Source organism: Aulostomus chinensis, chromosome 16, assembly GCF_037954235.1.
Source record: "Aulostomus chinensis isolate RoL2024-O1b breed Wild chromosome 16, RoL_Achi_v1.0, whole genome shotgun sequence".
Taxonomy (NCBI): domain Eukaryota; kingdom Metazoa; phylum Chordata; class Actinopteri; order Syngnathiformes; family Aulostomidae; genus Aulostomus; species Aulostomus chinensis.
Genome location: NC_141335.1, coordinates 1,475,643 through 1,491,435, shown reverse-complemented (window position 1 = coordinate 1,491,435; position 15,793 = coordinate 1,475,643). Strand labels below are relative to the sequence as shown.

Below are 15,793 nucleotides of genomic sequence, written 5' to 3'. Positions count from 1 at the left end.
CCCCAGCTTGAACGTGTGACGGTACACATATGTACATATATGATTTTGATACCACAGTTCGAAAAAGAGAATGACTGAATGGATACTCGATGAAACGTAGCTGCTGTGACACACGCGGTCACACTGGGATCCATCGCTCCTTGATGCTAAATACTGGGGGCTGGAATACTGATGGAGTTTCATGAAACCAAGTTCATTAGTGGATTTCTTTGATTGCGCTTCCTTAATCTACATGTTCTACATTCACGGCCATCAACCGGCGAAGAACTGCAGAAAAATCAGCCTGTGTGTCTGAATCGGACCCTTGGGTTGGAGCCCTGTGGCACCAGAACCAGTCCAGTTCAGTTCTGTGTGTCTCGGGTAAGCAGGTCAAAACCTGCTCTCTGATTTTTCATTTAATGAAAATCTTCTCAGGCTGCAGACGAGCACGAATATAAATACGCCACGCACTCTCCAGCTGCACGTTAGACAAACATGTTATGAATAAACATCCACATCAGACAGAGCAACATGAAGTCGTGACACGTGAGCGAGGACGCCGTCGCGAGGCCGAGGACGCTGTTGGGAGCGTAAACTCATTGTCTCACTGTGGGACTCATTAAAGCAGCACTCGTCATTATGAGGGAGCCCAAACTGAGCAAATGTTGTCCCTTAACTTTGAAAACCAGGCCTCATTAAAACACATGAGAGCGAATGCGAGCCCTAAAGGAGCAGGCATGTGTGACCTATTTGTAGTTCGCTGAGCAGCATGCACATCGCCGCCACCGCCGCCGCACTGGCCGGCTCACGGAGGCAGGATGTGGATGAAGGCCACGCATGTCAAATGCGCCAGATGAAATCACATTAGTAACTTAAGTGAAATCTAATTAAATCAAGTTGAATCAGCAGCTGAAGCGGTTAAACCCCTGCTGGTTGGCTCCTCGCCTGGCAACCGGAGCACGAAGTCTCGCTTCCGGTCGCGACAGAGGTGGAAGTTCACACACTGAAGACGGTGGCGGTTGTTTTTGTCCATTTCCCATCAAAGTTCTTGACTCTCAGGGAGGCCACCAGCTATAGCAGCTCCTCGTCCCTCACCGAGGACGCGGCAGACGCAACTCTGACACCGACTCACTGGTCGGCCGTTTAATCAGGTCACTCTAATCACGACAAATGCACTTCCTTTATACAGTACACTCGTTTAGCAGAACGAGCTGTAGGTTTTTGCTAATTTCCTGGTAGGTTTCCTGTACTTTTTGCTCGTTTCTTGCTCATTGTCAGGTCACTCAGCTGCAAGGACTTGAGAGAGAACGTCGCAGTGGTGGTTAGCATGAATAAAAGTATACATTTATGTTCACGAGGACTTGGCTGGAACAAAGCAAGTGACAATTTTCAAGTAAAATGAAAACCCATCCATCCATCCATCCATCATCCATCCATCCATCTATCATCCATCCACCCACCCACCCACCCACCATCTATCCATCCACCCATAACGGGTTAGGCACCCTATAAGCTTAGAAACACGAGAGATGAAAGTGGACACAAAACTTAAATGCCCAGGAATCAAGTGCTAATGATGCTAAAACCAAAGCTAAAATAAAGAACTACAAGCTGCAATAGCAGCTTAAAGGATCTAAATATGTTTAATGAAAGTACCAAAAGATTTCTACAACAAAAAACAACCCAAAACAACAGCAACTGGAGGCCAACACAGCTAAAGCTAAAATAAACAACTGTCAGCTCAAATGGGAGCCAAAAAACCAACTAGGAGCTAAACTAGAAGGAAACATAAAATGTGAAAGCTTCGTTCCTGCTGGTTTGGCGGTCGGTGACCTCACAAGGATGGGAAACACAACCCAACCAATAAGTCTTGATACCACGGTTCCTCTGGGGATCAAGAACGGAGACCTCGGGTCCAGTTTACCAAACTATTAAACCGAGGCAAAAGGCTACTACTTCCATGATCACGTGTCCATCATGCCAGTTAGTGGCTCCTTTTGATTTATTCTTACAGTCTTTTCTTTAAAAGGAGAATATTCTTTTGATGGTTTTCTTTCATGTGCTGAATAAGCAGCATTCTGGCGTGCTGTATCTTCAGCTGCGACGCGGCACCACAGTTTAGAACCGATCATCTCTTGATGCGTCAGAATCCATTCATCATCGCATTCAGGTGCTTGACACGCTTCTACTCCTGCTCTGATGAGGAATTCACCACCAGTGATAGTTCATGTCGGTCATGACCACTGAGCTGGTCAGCGCCATCGTCCGGCCTGTGTTACAACACTGACACCTGGTGGCTCCAGTCTCAAACTACAACCAAGCACAGTTGGGTGGCAGTTGCTGAGCAGCGGAGGAAAAGTACGGCACAAAGTTCACCGTGTTGGCTGAGCCGCTCTCTGACTTTCCACCCTCAGCATCTCTGCTTCTCTTCTTTATCACAAAATGCACACGATCCAGCCATGAAGCCTCAGGTGACCAGCAGAGTCATCCTGCTACACTTGGTTATGACATGTCAAGTGGAGGGCCACACTGGGCCCCAGCATCAACACACATTTCAACTTCTTGGTGTATTATCATGGAGGGACAATGTAGACAGCGCCCCCTGGTGATCAGATACGACCAGTGTCACCAGACTCCCTGCTCTCCCCTACAGAGGTGCATTGAACTCCAGATGCCACATGACCTCGAGGCCACTAAAACTGTTAGTACTGCTGTTCCACGTCACGTTGCCGATCATCTGCTGGCCGGACTGAGCTGAAACTGACCGGAAGCAGACTTTGAAACTTTTGAAACCACAGCTGAAAATAAAGTTTGGATTCAGACTTTGAACGTTGCGGTCGGGATGTTCAAGGTTTTAATCAAGCAGGTTCACTTCATCCTTGTTTGTTTTTTTACGTTTTCATGTTATCTTATTCAGTCCTCTGGACTACAACTTGTTATTGTAGACTACAATACCCATCATGCACCGACCGATGACGACACAGAACATCAACAAATCACATGTGGCCGTCCGGAGCCGTGCGCTGTTAGCATCAACTGGGTTGTGGAGCTGACCTCGCAGCCGGAACCCCACATCCAAACAAGTACAGACCCACGTACGCGTTTGTTCGGGTTTTTTTACACGGCTGAACCTGAGCCAGCATGCCTCCGAAGAAACCCGCCCCGGCCGCGGGAAATAAAAAAACTCAAGAGAAGAAAAAGGAAAAGATAATTGAGGTAAAGTAGAATTACACGAGTTAGCATGTCGGTGCTGAACTTCTCACGCGCGGCAGGGTTAGCCGGCGCACGAGCTGACACGTTAACGTCCACCGAAGCTTCCCTGACATCCGGGCTCGAGATCCTCCAACCGCTCAGTGACGACTCAAACAAACGCGGCCATCTGGAGACCCTGATTCAGTCAGTAGCCGGGTAGCTAGCGGTCCGGAGGCCCGCTGAGTTCATCTCTGACAGGTTAGCTTACCTGGTAAGCCACGCTGCTAGCAAGGCCGCTTCGCCTCCGGAGTCCGAACATGTCCATGGTGCCGGTTATATTGGTCCGAAGAGTCCGAAGATGAAACCAGGAGGCTTAAAATAATTTATTTGTAGTGTTTGACATTAGCAGCTCGATATTTTTGGGACAAGAGAGACAGAATGAAGGGCCTGTTAGCTGCAGGGCCCTCGGGACAGACCGGACGGTGCACAGGCTCGTAGCTCCACACGGGCGTGTAGGCTAATTATGATCGTCCCCTCTGAAGGATGTCGTTAGCATCCTTGCCCGTGCTTAGATACATTCATGTAACGTTCAGATGTGGCACCCACCGATCAACATACACACGGGAGGACGTAACGACGTCCTTTGCTCTCAAAGTATGGAGAGGACTCTGATTTGCTCATTTAGGAATGTGTGTGTACACACACACACACACACACTAACATGACCAATAGCGGCTAGTACTAATCACGTGACATCACAGGTAGGAGGGTTGACATCTACATGTCTGTTCAAATGAGCTGCAGAAGTAGACATTCTTCTGAAACATGAAGTAGAAAGATCGGTCCAAGCACTCGGGTGAAACATGCCGACCACAGTAGAAACTCCTGAAATCAGTCCAAGTGGTAGAGAGAGGGATTCTTCCCAGTGGAACTGGTGAATAAGTGGTTGGTGCTGACAGGGGAGCTGCAGGTACATCTGTTGAGTGTTGAACAGGTGAATCGGGTCATTTACACACTTGCAGTATGCTTTAATCATGACAATCTGTTTCACGCGTTACCTGCCTAAGACCTTTAAACACCTGTACTTCGTGAGACGTCTGAGGGAGACATCTTGGGTGTGGGGAAACCAGCATCCTCCATTTGCACATTTTCCTGTTATTTGAGCGACCAAATGACCGAGAAAACTTTGATAGTGAAATAATTGAACTGTGTTTGTGCAGTAGATGTGTGGGAAGTCCTTGGGACAATGTTTGTTTATTATTCATGATGTCATTAACTGGCTTGATGGACAAGTGTTGTTGCAGCGCATAACGTCTGACGGACACCCACCTGTCAGTCTGTGGTGATCCGTGGAAGCCCTGCGGCGTGAAGGGTTGACCTCTGTGCTGTCGTCCCCTCTAGGATAAGACCTTCGGCCTGAAGAATAAGAAAGGTGCCAAACAACAGAAGTTCATCAAAAACGTTACTCAGCAAGTCAAGTATGGACAACAAAGTGCCCGGCAGGTCAGGAGCACGTTTGTTCCTTCAGTACTGGTTCGGTAGATGTGCTCCAGCTGATGAGGCGGGATCGTCTTGTAACGTGTGCGGTGGTGTTGGCAGGTCGCCCAGGCCGAGGCTGAAAAGACCAGCAAGAAGACCGATAAGAAGAAAGAGCTGGATGAACTCAACGAGCTGTTCAAGCCTGTAGTCACCGCCCAGAAAGTCAGCAAAGGTAACTGAAGAAGTCTGCAGGGTTTTGACTCCGATGAAGACGTGAGGCGTCCACTCGGGGAGACAATTGAATCTCAATGTACTGTTGGTTGCTGCTTCTGTTCGTTTCTGCTCAACTAACACTGAAGATAAACGGCAGCCTGCTGCTGATGTTGCTCACGAATGGTTCAGTTGGTGTTGGGATCGGCGGCGCGCTGATCCAACTGGATCCAGCACCGGTGTCAGTGACACCGATTTTTTTTAAATCAGCTCAAATTATAATAAATTTGCATCTGACTGAAGTCGTTCAGCAGATTTGTCGTCCGATGCTCAGCGACTCTTCTCCCGTTCTGCAGGCGTGGACCCAAAGTCGGTGCTGTGTGCGTTCTACAAGCAGGGTCAGTGTACAAAAGGAGACAAGTGCAAGTTCAGCCACGATTTATCGGTGGAGAGGAAGTGTGAGAAGAGGAGCGTCTACGTGGATGAAAGAGATGAAGACCTTGAGAAAGGTGCGTGATCTCCCAGCGTGTGCAGCAGTGACAAGTGCCGGGTGATTAACAGGAGGCTGTTGGTTTTAGACACCATGGAGAATTGGGACGAGAAGAAGCTGGAGGAAGTGGTCAATAAAAAACACGGCGAAGCTGAGAAGAAGAAAGCCAAAACACAAATCGTGAGTTGAACTTGATTGAGGGCAACATCACCCAGAGTCTCGTGTCAGGGCTCCACGTGTGCCTCCTACCAGGGTAACCATTGGGTTTTGTTGTGCGCAGGTGTGCAAGTACTTCCTGGAGGCCATAGAAAACAACAAATATGGCTGGTTCTGGGTGTGTCCAGGCGGGGGCGATAGTTGCATGTACCGCCACGCCCTGCCGCCTGGATTTGTATTAAAAAAAGATAAGAAGAAGGAGGAGAAAGAGGAGGAGATCTCGTTGGAGGAGTTGATAGAGAACGAGGTGAGGATGAACGTCGTTTTAAAAAGGTAGCAGTCGATGGCTTCCCTCAGTCACATCCCTTGGTATTTAGACCACACCCCTTTCACGTCTGGCGTTGCACCTCACGAAGGCTGAAGTGTTGAGCTGATGGGAGCTTTCAGAACCGTGACCCCAGGAGACCCCTGTAGATCCAGCACACTTTCTCAGACCAGAAACATCAAGATAAATTCAGATTCAGGTGGACTCGCTCAGTAAATACCATCTGAGTGAGTGCGTGTGACTCTGATGTCATGGGGCTCTGACATCTCGCCGTCTCTTCCCCAGCGAGCAGCTCTGGGGGTCAACGTGACCAGGATCACCCTGGAGACCTTCCTCGCTTGGAAGAAGCGGAAACGGCAGGAAAAGGTCAGAACTGGTTAAAAATGTGGTTAATGACACCACTTCAGGAGTTGCCACTAAATCATGTGACTTACGCGTAATTGTCTGATGTCATCAGGTGGACAAAGCGAGGGAGGAGCTGGAGAAAAAGAAGGCCGACTTCAAGGCTGGAAAATCACTAGTAGTAAGTCGCGTGTGTGACATTTTTCTGACGCTTTGGCTGCTTGACTCCGGAACATAATGACACTGGTTTACCTTCAGGTCAGCGGGCGTGAGGTGTTTGAGTTCCGCCCGGAGCTGGTCGATGACGACGACGACGAAGCTGATGATACGCAGTATGATAACCAGGAGGATGAAGACTACGAGGAAGCGGTAATTGGCAACTCAAGCAGTTGGAGGTTTTCAAACCTTTAACAACTTCCACTTCAGCCACCGGCATCACAGGTTCAATACATCTGAAGCAAAATCATTGCTAACACAAATTTCAGACATAGCCAGTGTTGGTTGAGCCTCACCTTTGTAGCTTTGACACCCCCCCCCCCCCCCATGTTGCTCCAGTTATGTCCCTGCTTTGACTCACCCTGATGTGTCCCGCTCTGCTCCAGATCGATACCACGGAGGTCCAGGATATAGACTTGTCCCGCTTTGTTCCGCAAGAGGTGGATGACACGGGCATCACCGTGGCGTCCATGGACCGCTTCACCTCCAGGACTAAGACTCAGCTGACAGAAGGGGACAACGGTAGGAAAACCTCCCTGATTTGACCATGTGATTTGTTTTCGGCTCACCACTGGTCAACTGCATCAGTCTGAATTTGCACAGTCCTGACACCATGTGAAACAACAACCGCTGAACGAGCAACACCTCCACGCTCAGGCGGGATCCTAAACTTAAACGGGTCTGTGGGGTTATGAAGGCAAAAAAGATCCAATGAATCTTCTTCTTTCTTCTCATCCTGCCTGCAGTGGAACAGCTGAACGGAGCTTGTGGCGGCGCAGAGGCTAACGGGCTCTCGGGGGCCGAAGGGGGCGGGGAGGACGAAGGAGGGGAAGAGGAGGAGGACGAGGAGGTGCCAGTGGATGAGAACTTGTTCACAGGAGAAGATCTGGAGGAACTGGACGAGGAACTCAACACACTGACACTGGAGGACTGAGAGCCAGCTGGACTTTAGAAGGACTTGGACTTAAGGACAGGCTGAAGGTGCATGGAGACCCGACGTTTGAACGCTTTTAAATCTCAGAGACTCCGGTAATAAAGCCTGATTGTATCACATCATCTCTGGCCGTCTCTGCCCCCTCTGTCCTCTCCACCACCCCCAACCTTCGGGTTCTGACCGTGGCAGGTCCAGGTAGAGGTCACGGGCCAAATCCACGAGCCATGCTCGTCAGAATCTCCTGCTGCTGTTGGGCGCACTGTTGCTTGGCAACCAAGAATAAAAAAGTGTGATAAATTGGGTTCAAGGTTCCACATCTAAACATTGATTCTAGTGATTATCAGCGAGACTAAAAAATGCAGTTTTATTGTGTACTTCAATAAAGTGAAGACTGAATGAGGGAGCGAGACACAGACGGGAAGTGACTTGAATGTTCAACCAAAACAAAAGTCTTGAGCACTTTGGTGAAGTTGTGGTGGAAGTGTGAGGTTAAAGCCCGTTGAATGTTGGTATTTAATGACTCTAAAACGTTGGCGTCGTTCCTGAGACCAGACCAGAGCCACGATAGGAACGCCAGCCCACTGTAAATAATCTCATGAATGACCTCCAGAACAAATAAAATATTGCCATGCATCCACTGCGAGTCTCTTCTTGAATGATGGGGGGGGGGCAGTTTTTACAGGTGTACTGGAGTAGTGATTCATAAAGGAACACATGGGTTCAGGAGTCGTCAGGCTTTGCTTCCTGCCTGTGAGACTAAATTGAGGGTTAAAAACCAACAGTAACATTGCCTTGCCACTTTTTGGTGGTTAGGGTGAAGCTGATCCTTCAATATCAGGTTTTTTTTCTCCTTTTTGAAGGAGAAAACGCAGCTTCAGGATAGATGGAGGAAAGAAGCCACTCCAACTCATCCCGCATTCAAATTTGACATTTGCATATGAATGTTCTTGGCTTGGAACACGAAGCGGCCACGACCTGGGTGGCGAGGAAGCTTCACCCCAGTTTGCCTTTCAGGCAGTTCAGAGGCAAATTTTGGCCAATTTTTAAAATTTATTCATGGGATTTCCCTACAATTTTAAATCATTTGATTTTGCCAGGGAAAAACAAAAAAACTACAAACACGCACGCACCTACACTTGCGATAAAGCTCCAGAGGTAACATAAGTTAAGAAACAATGCGTCAGACTTTGATGAATTCAGGTGAAATTCCGACATTGACCGTTAACGATCAATAACAGCCCGGGCTTTTATCAGACCGCCACAGAAGAAGAGAGAGGCCAAATCTGAATGAACTTTTATTTTTACTGAGACAGAAAACAGGCTCACAGTCAGCTGAGCTCTACATTCAATCTGGATCCACCTTCAGGAATCTACACTTTAACTTCCAACAAGACAAAAAGCAGCAGAACCACAAAGAAACTCAAGAACAGACACTTGGCCTCGATAACTCATGGTCATTAACATCGATTGTTCCAGCTGATTGAACGTGAAGCAGTTTCATAAATGGAGAAAAGCAGAAAAACATGACGCTGACCACCAACTAACATGGAGGAACTCCTGTTCTGTTGTTCTATCAGTGGTCACATCAAGGTCACTGACCAGCAGTACGGTCAGACAGGTGTCAAAGGTCGTGTCAGAGGTCGGGAGGAGGTCTCGATGTCGGTCGGTCTGTCAGGTCAGGTGTCATTTTGTCATGACAACAGTCGCCTAGGGAACAAGAAGCTGCAGAGTTATTGACAGGAACACAAACAGGTTTCATCAGAAGCTTCATGACATCGATATGATCGACATTAGAACCTCATTAAAGAAGGCTGCCCTCGTCGCTGTCTGACAGGCTCCAGGCCACAGGAGAGGGGAGGAGACTAACTTGTTCCCTCAATTTGATAATTTTGAGGCCATTATTTCCTTTTTCAGAAACAAGCTAACAGGCTAGTGCTTCCTCCGAAGTGCTCCGGGCAGATATTGTACAGATGTAAGAATCCCAAACAAAAACAGCCAAGAATTAACTTCTCACCCACACGAGATGACGATGGGAACGAGGTGTGACAGCTCGTTATGGTCAGACGAAGTTCTGGTTCGTCTGCTATGTAACAAGTTAGCAGGCAGCATCGCGACTGAGCGGCTCACTTACATTCAAAGACTATTTAAGGCAAACATCTTTACGGCGCTGTTAACGTCTCATCATCTGTCCAGGAATACACTGCTGTCACCCCAGTACCGTCATGATAACATCACCCTTGAATGTTCTCCGAGCCACGTCTTGCTTAAGTACCGCCGTGGGACCTATGGACCATGTGTGGAACGCCAGCCCAGTTTGGGGCCAATAGACGTAAACACGCTGGAGTAAATCAACCCTCAAACACATGACCTTAGTATGTTGGACCAACACGCAAAACAGGATTTTAGTCGGACTAAACTTCTCCGTCATGTAACCATATGAGGTGCGGCGCGGCTCCCACAGCCCGACCTCAGCAGCGTTCAACGCTACAGGTCAAACTCTGCTACCATCAGTGGATCACACTGCAGCAAACTTACCGCTCCTAGTAGGTACGCAGCCGTTTGTGCGATTCTTCTCTGGGAGGATCAGCTAGCATCACCTTCATCCTGACACCGTTGACCACGCGGCCGTGCAGCGCCGCCATGGCTTCATCAGCACACTGATGCAGAGGAAGAGGAGTTGTTCAGAGGATCTTCACCCCCGGTGTCACATCATCCTGCGGTGAAAAAACCGTCTCACCTGTTTGTCTGCATATTTCATGTATCCGACCTTCCTCCCCGGAACCAAATGGACCTCGATGAGGGAACCAAAGCGGCTGAAGAGGAAGACGGAGGAAGACCAAACATTTATTAGGAGACACGCACCAACTGCATTTTCTTGGCCTATTTCAATTGTTATTTTGTTTTTTTTGTTGGTGAGATTTGCCATCACAGATTTTTGGGGTTTTGATTTTCCTTCAAAGAACTACACAGTACAATTCACTACAACAATTTGAGCCAGACTGAACGAGGCTACTGGATCCTCTCTACCTTAACAAGTCCAAGTAGATCGAGTGATCACCAGGGAACTCCTGAACGTGAGTCTCTGTGTCTCAGCTGTGTGTGAGTGTCTGAGGCTGACGAACAGCAGGAGGCAGGAGAGGCTGCAGGCTGCTTCTGGGCCCTGAGCTCTGCCTGCTAGCTTTAGCCGCTTGCCTTTGTTAGCTTGGTGTTTTATTTTGAAAATTGCCTGGATATACTTTTGTATTTGTGTGAGTATTTCCTGTCTGGCTTTATGTGCTCAGTGCAAATTGACTCGCTGGCGAAGCGGACACTCTGGCAAGTGACCGGTTAGGAATCAGAAACGTGACACTGACCAGCCGGTAACGGTTCAGGCCGGATGAGCTGAAAACCAGGTGACTCCAAGTCCCTGGCTGGAAATCTGAGCATCCCTCCTCATTAGTGCTGACTGAACAAAGAATCTTTTAAAGGATGGCAGTGAGTCATGAGACAGCAAATTTACCAGAAAACATCCTCCAACACTTCCATTGGCAGCGGTGAGGGACTGAACACCACAAACAAGCGCTCTTTGGACTGGCTGTCCAGCGGAGCCAGCTTCTTGGGAGGCGGAAGGTTGACGTCTGTCTGGATGCGGGGCATTGGGGAGGGGGCGGGGAATCCCTGGAGGAAGCAACGGTTGCTCTTTATTCTTCATCATATAAGCAGATGTGTTTATTCACTTTTGCTGTAAATAAACCAGCAGTTTATCATCATTTAGCATCATTATCATCATTTTGTCTGCTCTGAAAATCGTATTCTGACAAATCTTGACCCAAAGTCAAGTAATTCTGTTGTTAGTAGCTTGGCCCGCCGGCCTCTGTGCTGAATATTTACTAAGCTTATGCCTTCCATTCTTGCTGAAGTTAAATCCCTTTTATTACTTCGAAGCCTCCAGTGGTGTGAACGGTTGGTTCTGATCAGGTGGGAACTCACGGGAGGTTTCATGACTTGGCTGGTTGACGGTCCGTTCCATACCGCCGACAACATCTGGGCCGCAACGAACTGCATGGCCATCCGACCCACCGGGCTACACACAACACACACACAAAGACTTCTTTTATTTCCAGTCTAAGATCGACTCCAACATCCCTGAAGAGTTCAAAGACGTATTCAAAAAAAGCTTTCACCAAGGACCCTGGTCCAGATCTGAGCCCACTAGGCCTAAAATTCTGGTTTGTGTCATTCGTGTAAACTTCTGTCCAGGTGGTGAACCGCAGAAGATAGATGGTCTGGTGAGCAATGTGGCGCTGGTATCTGGTTTCGTCCCTCAGTCCTTTAAAGTAGCAGGAATTAAACCCTCCTCAAAAACAAGCCTGGATCCAGAAGTTCTACCAACTACAGACCAACATCACATCTTCCTTTTCTCTCCAAGGTTCTGGAGAAAGCAGCTGCTAAACAGCTCTGTGACTTCTCCACAGCAACAGCTGATTGGAGGATTCAGTCAGGTTCCAGGTTCATCCTAGCACAGAAACAGAACTAGTCAAAGGTACCAGTGACCTCCTGCTGGTACCAGATGAGGGACTGGTCTCTGTGCTGGTCTGATCAGATCTCAGTGCAGCTCTGATACCATTGACCACCATATCCTTCTACAGAGACTGGATAAATTGACTAAAATAAATAAAATGAATAAAAGTGACTTGACTTGTTACTGGTCGCTATGATACTAAAACACAGACATGGATGCTCTAAAATATTAACTTCACCTCCACGACAACCATCTTATTGTGCTTTACAGTACCAAAAGAAAGGAACTGAATTTTGGGGGGGAACAACTGTCTTATAGAACCAGAGGTTGTTAAAAGAGCTCGTACAGTTCCTCTCTCTCTCACACACACACACACACACACACACACACACACACACACCTCAGAAGCTGTTCGCTAAACATTCATTATTAACTGATCAATGAGGGATGAGTCACAGGTGTGAAACGGTGAAAACGTTGTGACTGAATGAGAGACGAGGACTGAGCTGAGCTGCGACTCTCAGTGTTTTTAAACATTTAACTACAATGCATTAAAGAACTGAGATGGTTGTCAAACCAGAATATCTCCATGGAAACTTGTGACCACGGCGTCCCGTCAGGCTGAGGTGTGTGAGCATCTGGTTTGTCTTCATCATCATTTAAGTTTTTGTGTATTTCACAGTACACAATTTGTGTGGACCACGAGATGAACAATGACAGGAAAGTTTTGTGTAACGAAGCTAACCAGTTGATGGGAGCGTGTGTGTGTGTGTACCTGCTGCGATCTTCTCCATCGTCTACAAAGTTCACAGCCAGTCGGTTCCCTGGTGGATATTCAAAGCCATTGAGTTTGTCTCTGGCGTAGACGGCTGAGCCGAGGTTACTGTAGCGAATCAGAGCATGACCTGGAGGAGCCATGCAGAGTTACACCGATCAATAACTAACAAACATCTCTGCTTTCACTTGAGACGTTAAAACTGGAGCCCCGTTGGTTTGATAGCCACTCAAGACCAGGCAACTTGTAAAAGTCTTGATTCTTGTTAACATCTAACAAAGACTGAACGTCACAGAAGATGACGTCACGAAATATCGACTGGAATCAACCTTGTGGTTTGTCGGTTTCTGACTACAGACCCTCCTCCTCCGTATCACTCTTGACCTGAGTTGGTTTAAAACAAACAAATTGACCCCTGACCTTTGCTCATTCCATAGGCGTCTCTCTGCAGCTCGCAGTACTCCATGCCAGGAACGAGGTCAAACAGAGAAAAGATTTGTTCTTGTGTGAGCGCAGCACGAGTTGACATCATCAGGCAGCGTGTGAAGTCACCGGAGCGGTAGTCCATCACCTGGTAGTTCCCGGGGTCGCCTGACACACAACCGAGTCAACAGATAAATCACAGGTAGAGTCACTTCACATTGAGCCTCAAGTCATGACATGGTCGACCAGCCGTTCCTGAAAAGACCAGAAAACACGAACACACGCAGACTCCAAGCTGCTTGGTTCAGGTTTGAGGTGGACTTCTTTTTCTCAAGGCTGCGACCAAATCCAGCAGACGTGTGAACAAATCAGTAAACATGACATCATTTCTCAGACATCCCAACATCCAGGATGCCTCAGTGAGGAAACGCTCCACCATTCACCCACAACACCAGTGAGAAGCTGTGTTCTATGGAGATGCCAGCAAGAGAAGGTGGCGCAGGGACCACCACACACAGCTGTAACAAACAGTAGAAGAAGAAAGAGTCAACAAGGACAAACAGCCGGTCAGTCACGCTGGGACACAGATTTTCTCCAACAGATCCTTGGTAAAAGCCCTTAGTACTTTGATGGAAGCTCGACTGCCACTTCCTGTGGACACTGGGATGAGGTGACGCTCATGCGGTACCTACTAGCTAGTTACAGATCTCCTCCTACAGGCTGTTTCTCATCATCACACAATACAAAACCACCTCCATCATCATATAAATGCACAAAACAATGAATCACATCTCATTTCCAGTGCTGTCATGGACTCTGATGCTGCGGCAGACATACTTAGCAACGATGGCGTACCCATGGGAACGGCATATTGGTTCATTTGCTCTCCTCCGCCGATGTAGTCCCCTCGGGCTGCTGTCCCACTGTACTCTTCCGTAGCTGAAGCTTTGGAGCGAGGTTCCGCCAGGATGGCCCTGTAAGCTAACAGCAGCAGCAGCATTAGCACCACCTAGCCCCCCAGCTGCTGTCAATCACAAACAGTCTTACTTTTGTCACAGTTCTCGATGGCGAGGGCCGCTTGGGAGGGTTTGTAGTATCTCACGTAGCCCAAACCTTTACTCTCCCCGGTGAACTTGTTCTTGATGATCACACAATACTCAATGTCTCCATATTCCTGAGGAGAGACAAAGGGGGTGAGACGATGCCAACAGTTACATCACGGCCATCAAAGCGGCTGTTTAAATGACCATTTAGACTGGTTAGTGCCTGTGTAGCATCCCAGCTCCTCCGTGCTACCACTGAGGGCATTTTGATTGGTTTGATTATTTTCCATTCAGGGAGAAATGTTGCAGCTTAACGAGCGTGAGAGTTGGAGGGTGAACTTACTTTAAACGTGTTCTTGAGATCGTCTTCCGAGAAGGTTTTGGGGATCATGACAAAAATCCTGGTCAGCTCTTCATCCTCCACGTCTCGGTGCCTTGTTGAAGAACGCGACTGGGCAATGAACACCTACACGACCAGGAAGAGAGAAGTTCGTACAGTCGATGAGACGACCTGAGATGCTGAGCCGACCACCTGTAAGTGAATGACTGTAGAATAAAGATGTCTTTGACAGGATAGCATGAAAAAAATCAGAGTTCAGAGTTTCACACTCAGCCCAGAAGTACACTCTTAGAAACTTACAGGCACTGACAAACTAGTGCCTGTAAGTTATGGTACCTTCCATAATCAAAGGTTTGAGGGAAATTTTAATGACCAAACATGTTCTGAAATGTCTGTTTATGAAAAATAAACGGAACCCCAAATCAAATATAAGCACGTGTTCCACTGAGATGAATAACGAGCTACTGGGTTTGATGCGAAATAAATCTGCACTCAAATCAATCCAAACTAACAAAAAGATGTTTTCATCACATCAGCAGTAAGAATGCTTAAATGTCGCCATTCTATGAAAATGTCAACGCAGCAAAACCGCGCACCCACTACTGAGCCTGGTTCTTGTCAGGTACCGGTCAGGTGTTGACGGTCCTCCTCGAGAACCAGGAACATGTTGCTCTGCATCACAGAAGCTAATGCTAAGTTTGTACCGAGCTAGCACGCTAGCGGTTCATTGCTTGAATAGTTTCAATGTAACTGGAATGAATGCCTGCTACGGGGAAATGCCTTGGACGGAACCGGCTCGGTCCACTGCTGGACAGGTACCTTGACGGGCTTGGTTCCTTCCACCACGACTTTGCCGTGCATTTCCTCCATAGCCAGGCAGGCCTGCGAGGACTTGGCGAACTTGACGTAGGCGACACCTTTGGACTCCTTTGTCTGCTTGTCTTTAACCACCCAAACTCCCTGGACATCCCCGAACACCGTGAAACTGTCCTTCAGCTCGTCTTCGGTTATGGACCGACTGGTGACAACGAACAGCCGGCTGTTCGGGGGGTCGTCCAGGTTTTCGGACACTTGTTTAGTGGGATACTCTTCCATCTTGACAGTATGCTAATGCTAGTGTCCGAGCTGCTTTCACGGATCCGCGGAACGTTTTTTCTTCTCCAGATTAGATGGCAGTTGGCAACCAGCGTACAGGTGCATTACCGCCACCTATTGGGAAGCGGTACGTAGCAGTAGCCTGAAAATAAAGAAATCATACACGATCAGCTCCGTTACTGCAGTCGGCTGCCACCTGCTGTACGGGAGGTGTACACGCCTTCCCACGCCAAGTGTTGCAAAACGAGCCTCAGAGAATTTATGTAACACAGTGCATATATAAAACCAGGGCT

At 48.0% G+C, this 15,793-nt stretch overlaps 2 protein-coding genes across 3 annotated transcripts; one reads left to right on the top strand and one right to left on the bottom strand.

Annotated features, from left to right (window-relative positions):
• The first annotated feature begins 2,988 nt into the window (after window positions 1-2,988).
• On the top strand, window positions 2,989-7,952 carry zc3h15 (zinc finger CCCH-type containing 15). Its single transcript, XM_086179838.1, has 11 exons — window positions 2,989-3,195; window positions 4,573-4,674; window positions 4,771-4,882; window positions 5,217-5,369; window positions 5,439-5,530; window positions 5,631-5,813; window positions 6,117-6,197; window positions 6,289-6,354; window positions 6,432-6,542; window positions 6,776-6,911; window positions 7,136-7,952. Exons 1-11 carry the CDS (start codon window positions 3,121-3,123, stop codon window positions 7,321-7,323), a joined length of 1,299 nt encoding a protein of 432 aa, XP_086035964.1. The 5' UTR covers window positions 2,989-3,120; the 3' UTR covers window positions 7,324-7,952.
• Window positions 7,953-8,607: 655 nt separating this feature from the next.
• Window positions 8,608-15,621, bottom strand: rbm45 (RNA binding motif protein 45). Of its 2 annotated transcripts, none has more exons than XM_086180290.1 (11): window positions 15,225-15,621; window positions 14,409-14,531; window positions 14,070-14,196; window positions 13,878-14,003; window positions 13,020-13,190; window positions 12,600-12,729; window positions 11,293-11,386; window positions 10,823-10,980; window positions 10,061-10,136; window positions 9,859-9,980; window positions 8,608-9,030 (listed from the first exon to the last, which is right to left on the bottom strand). In XM_086180290.1, the coding sequence occupies exons 1-10, from the start codon at window positions 15,498-15,500 to the stop codon at window positions 9,864-9,866; spliced, it is 1,398 nt and encodes a 465-aa protein (XP_086036416.1). In that variant the 5' UTR covers window positions 15,501-15,621; the 3' UTR covers window positions 8,608-9,030; window positions 9,859-9,863. The 2 variants fall into 2 exon arrangements, with proteins under 2 accessions (XP_086036416.1, XP_086036415.1); XM_086180289.1 differs by having other exon boundaries at window positions 8,609-9,030; window positions 13,860-14,003; window positions 15,225-15,618.
• Between the last annotated feature and the right edge of the window lie 172 nt (window positions 15,622-15,793).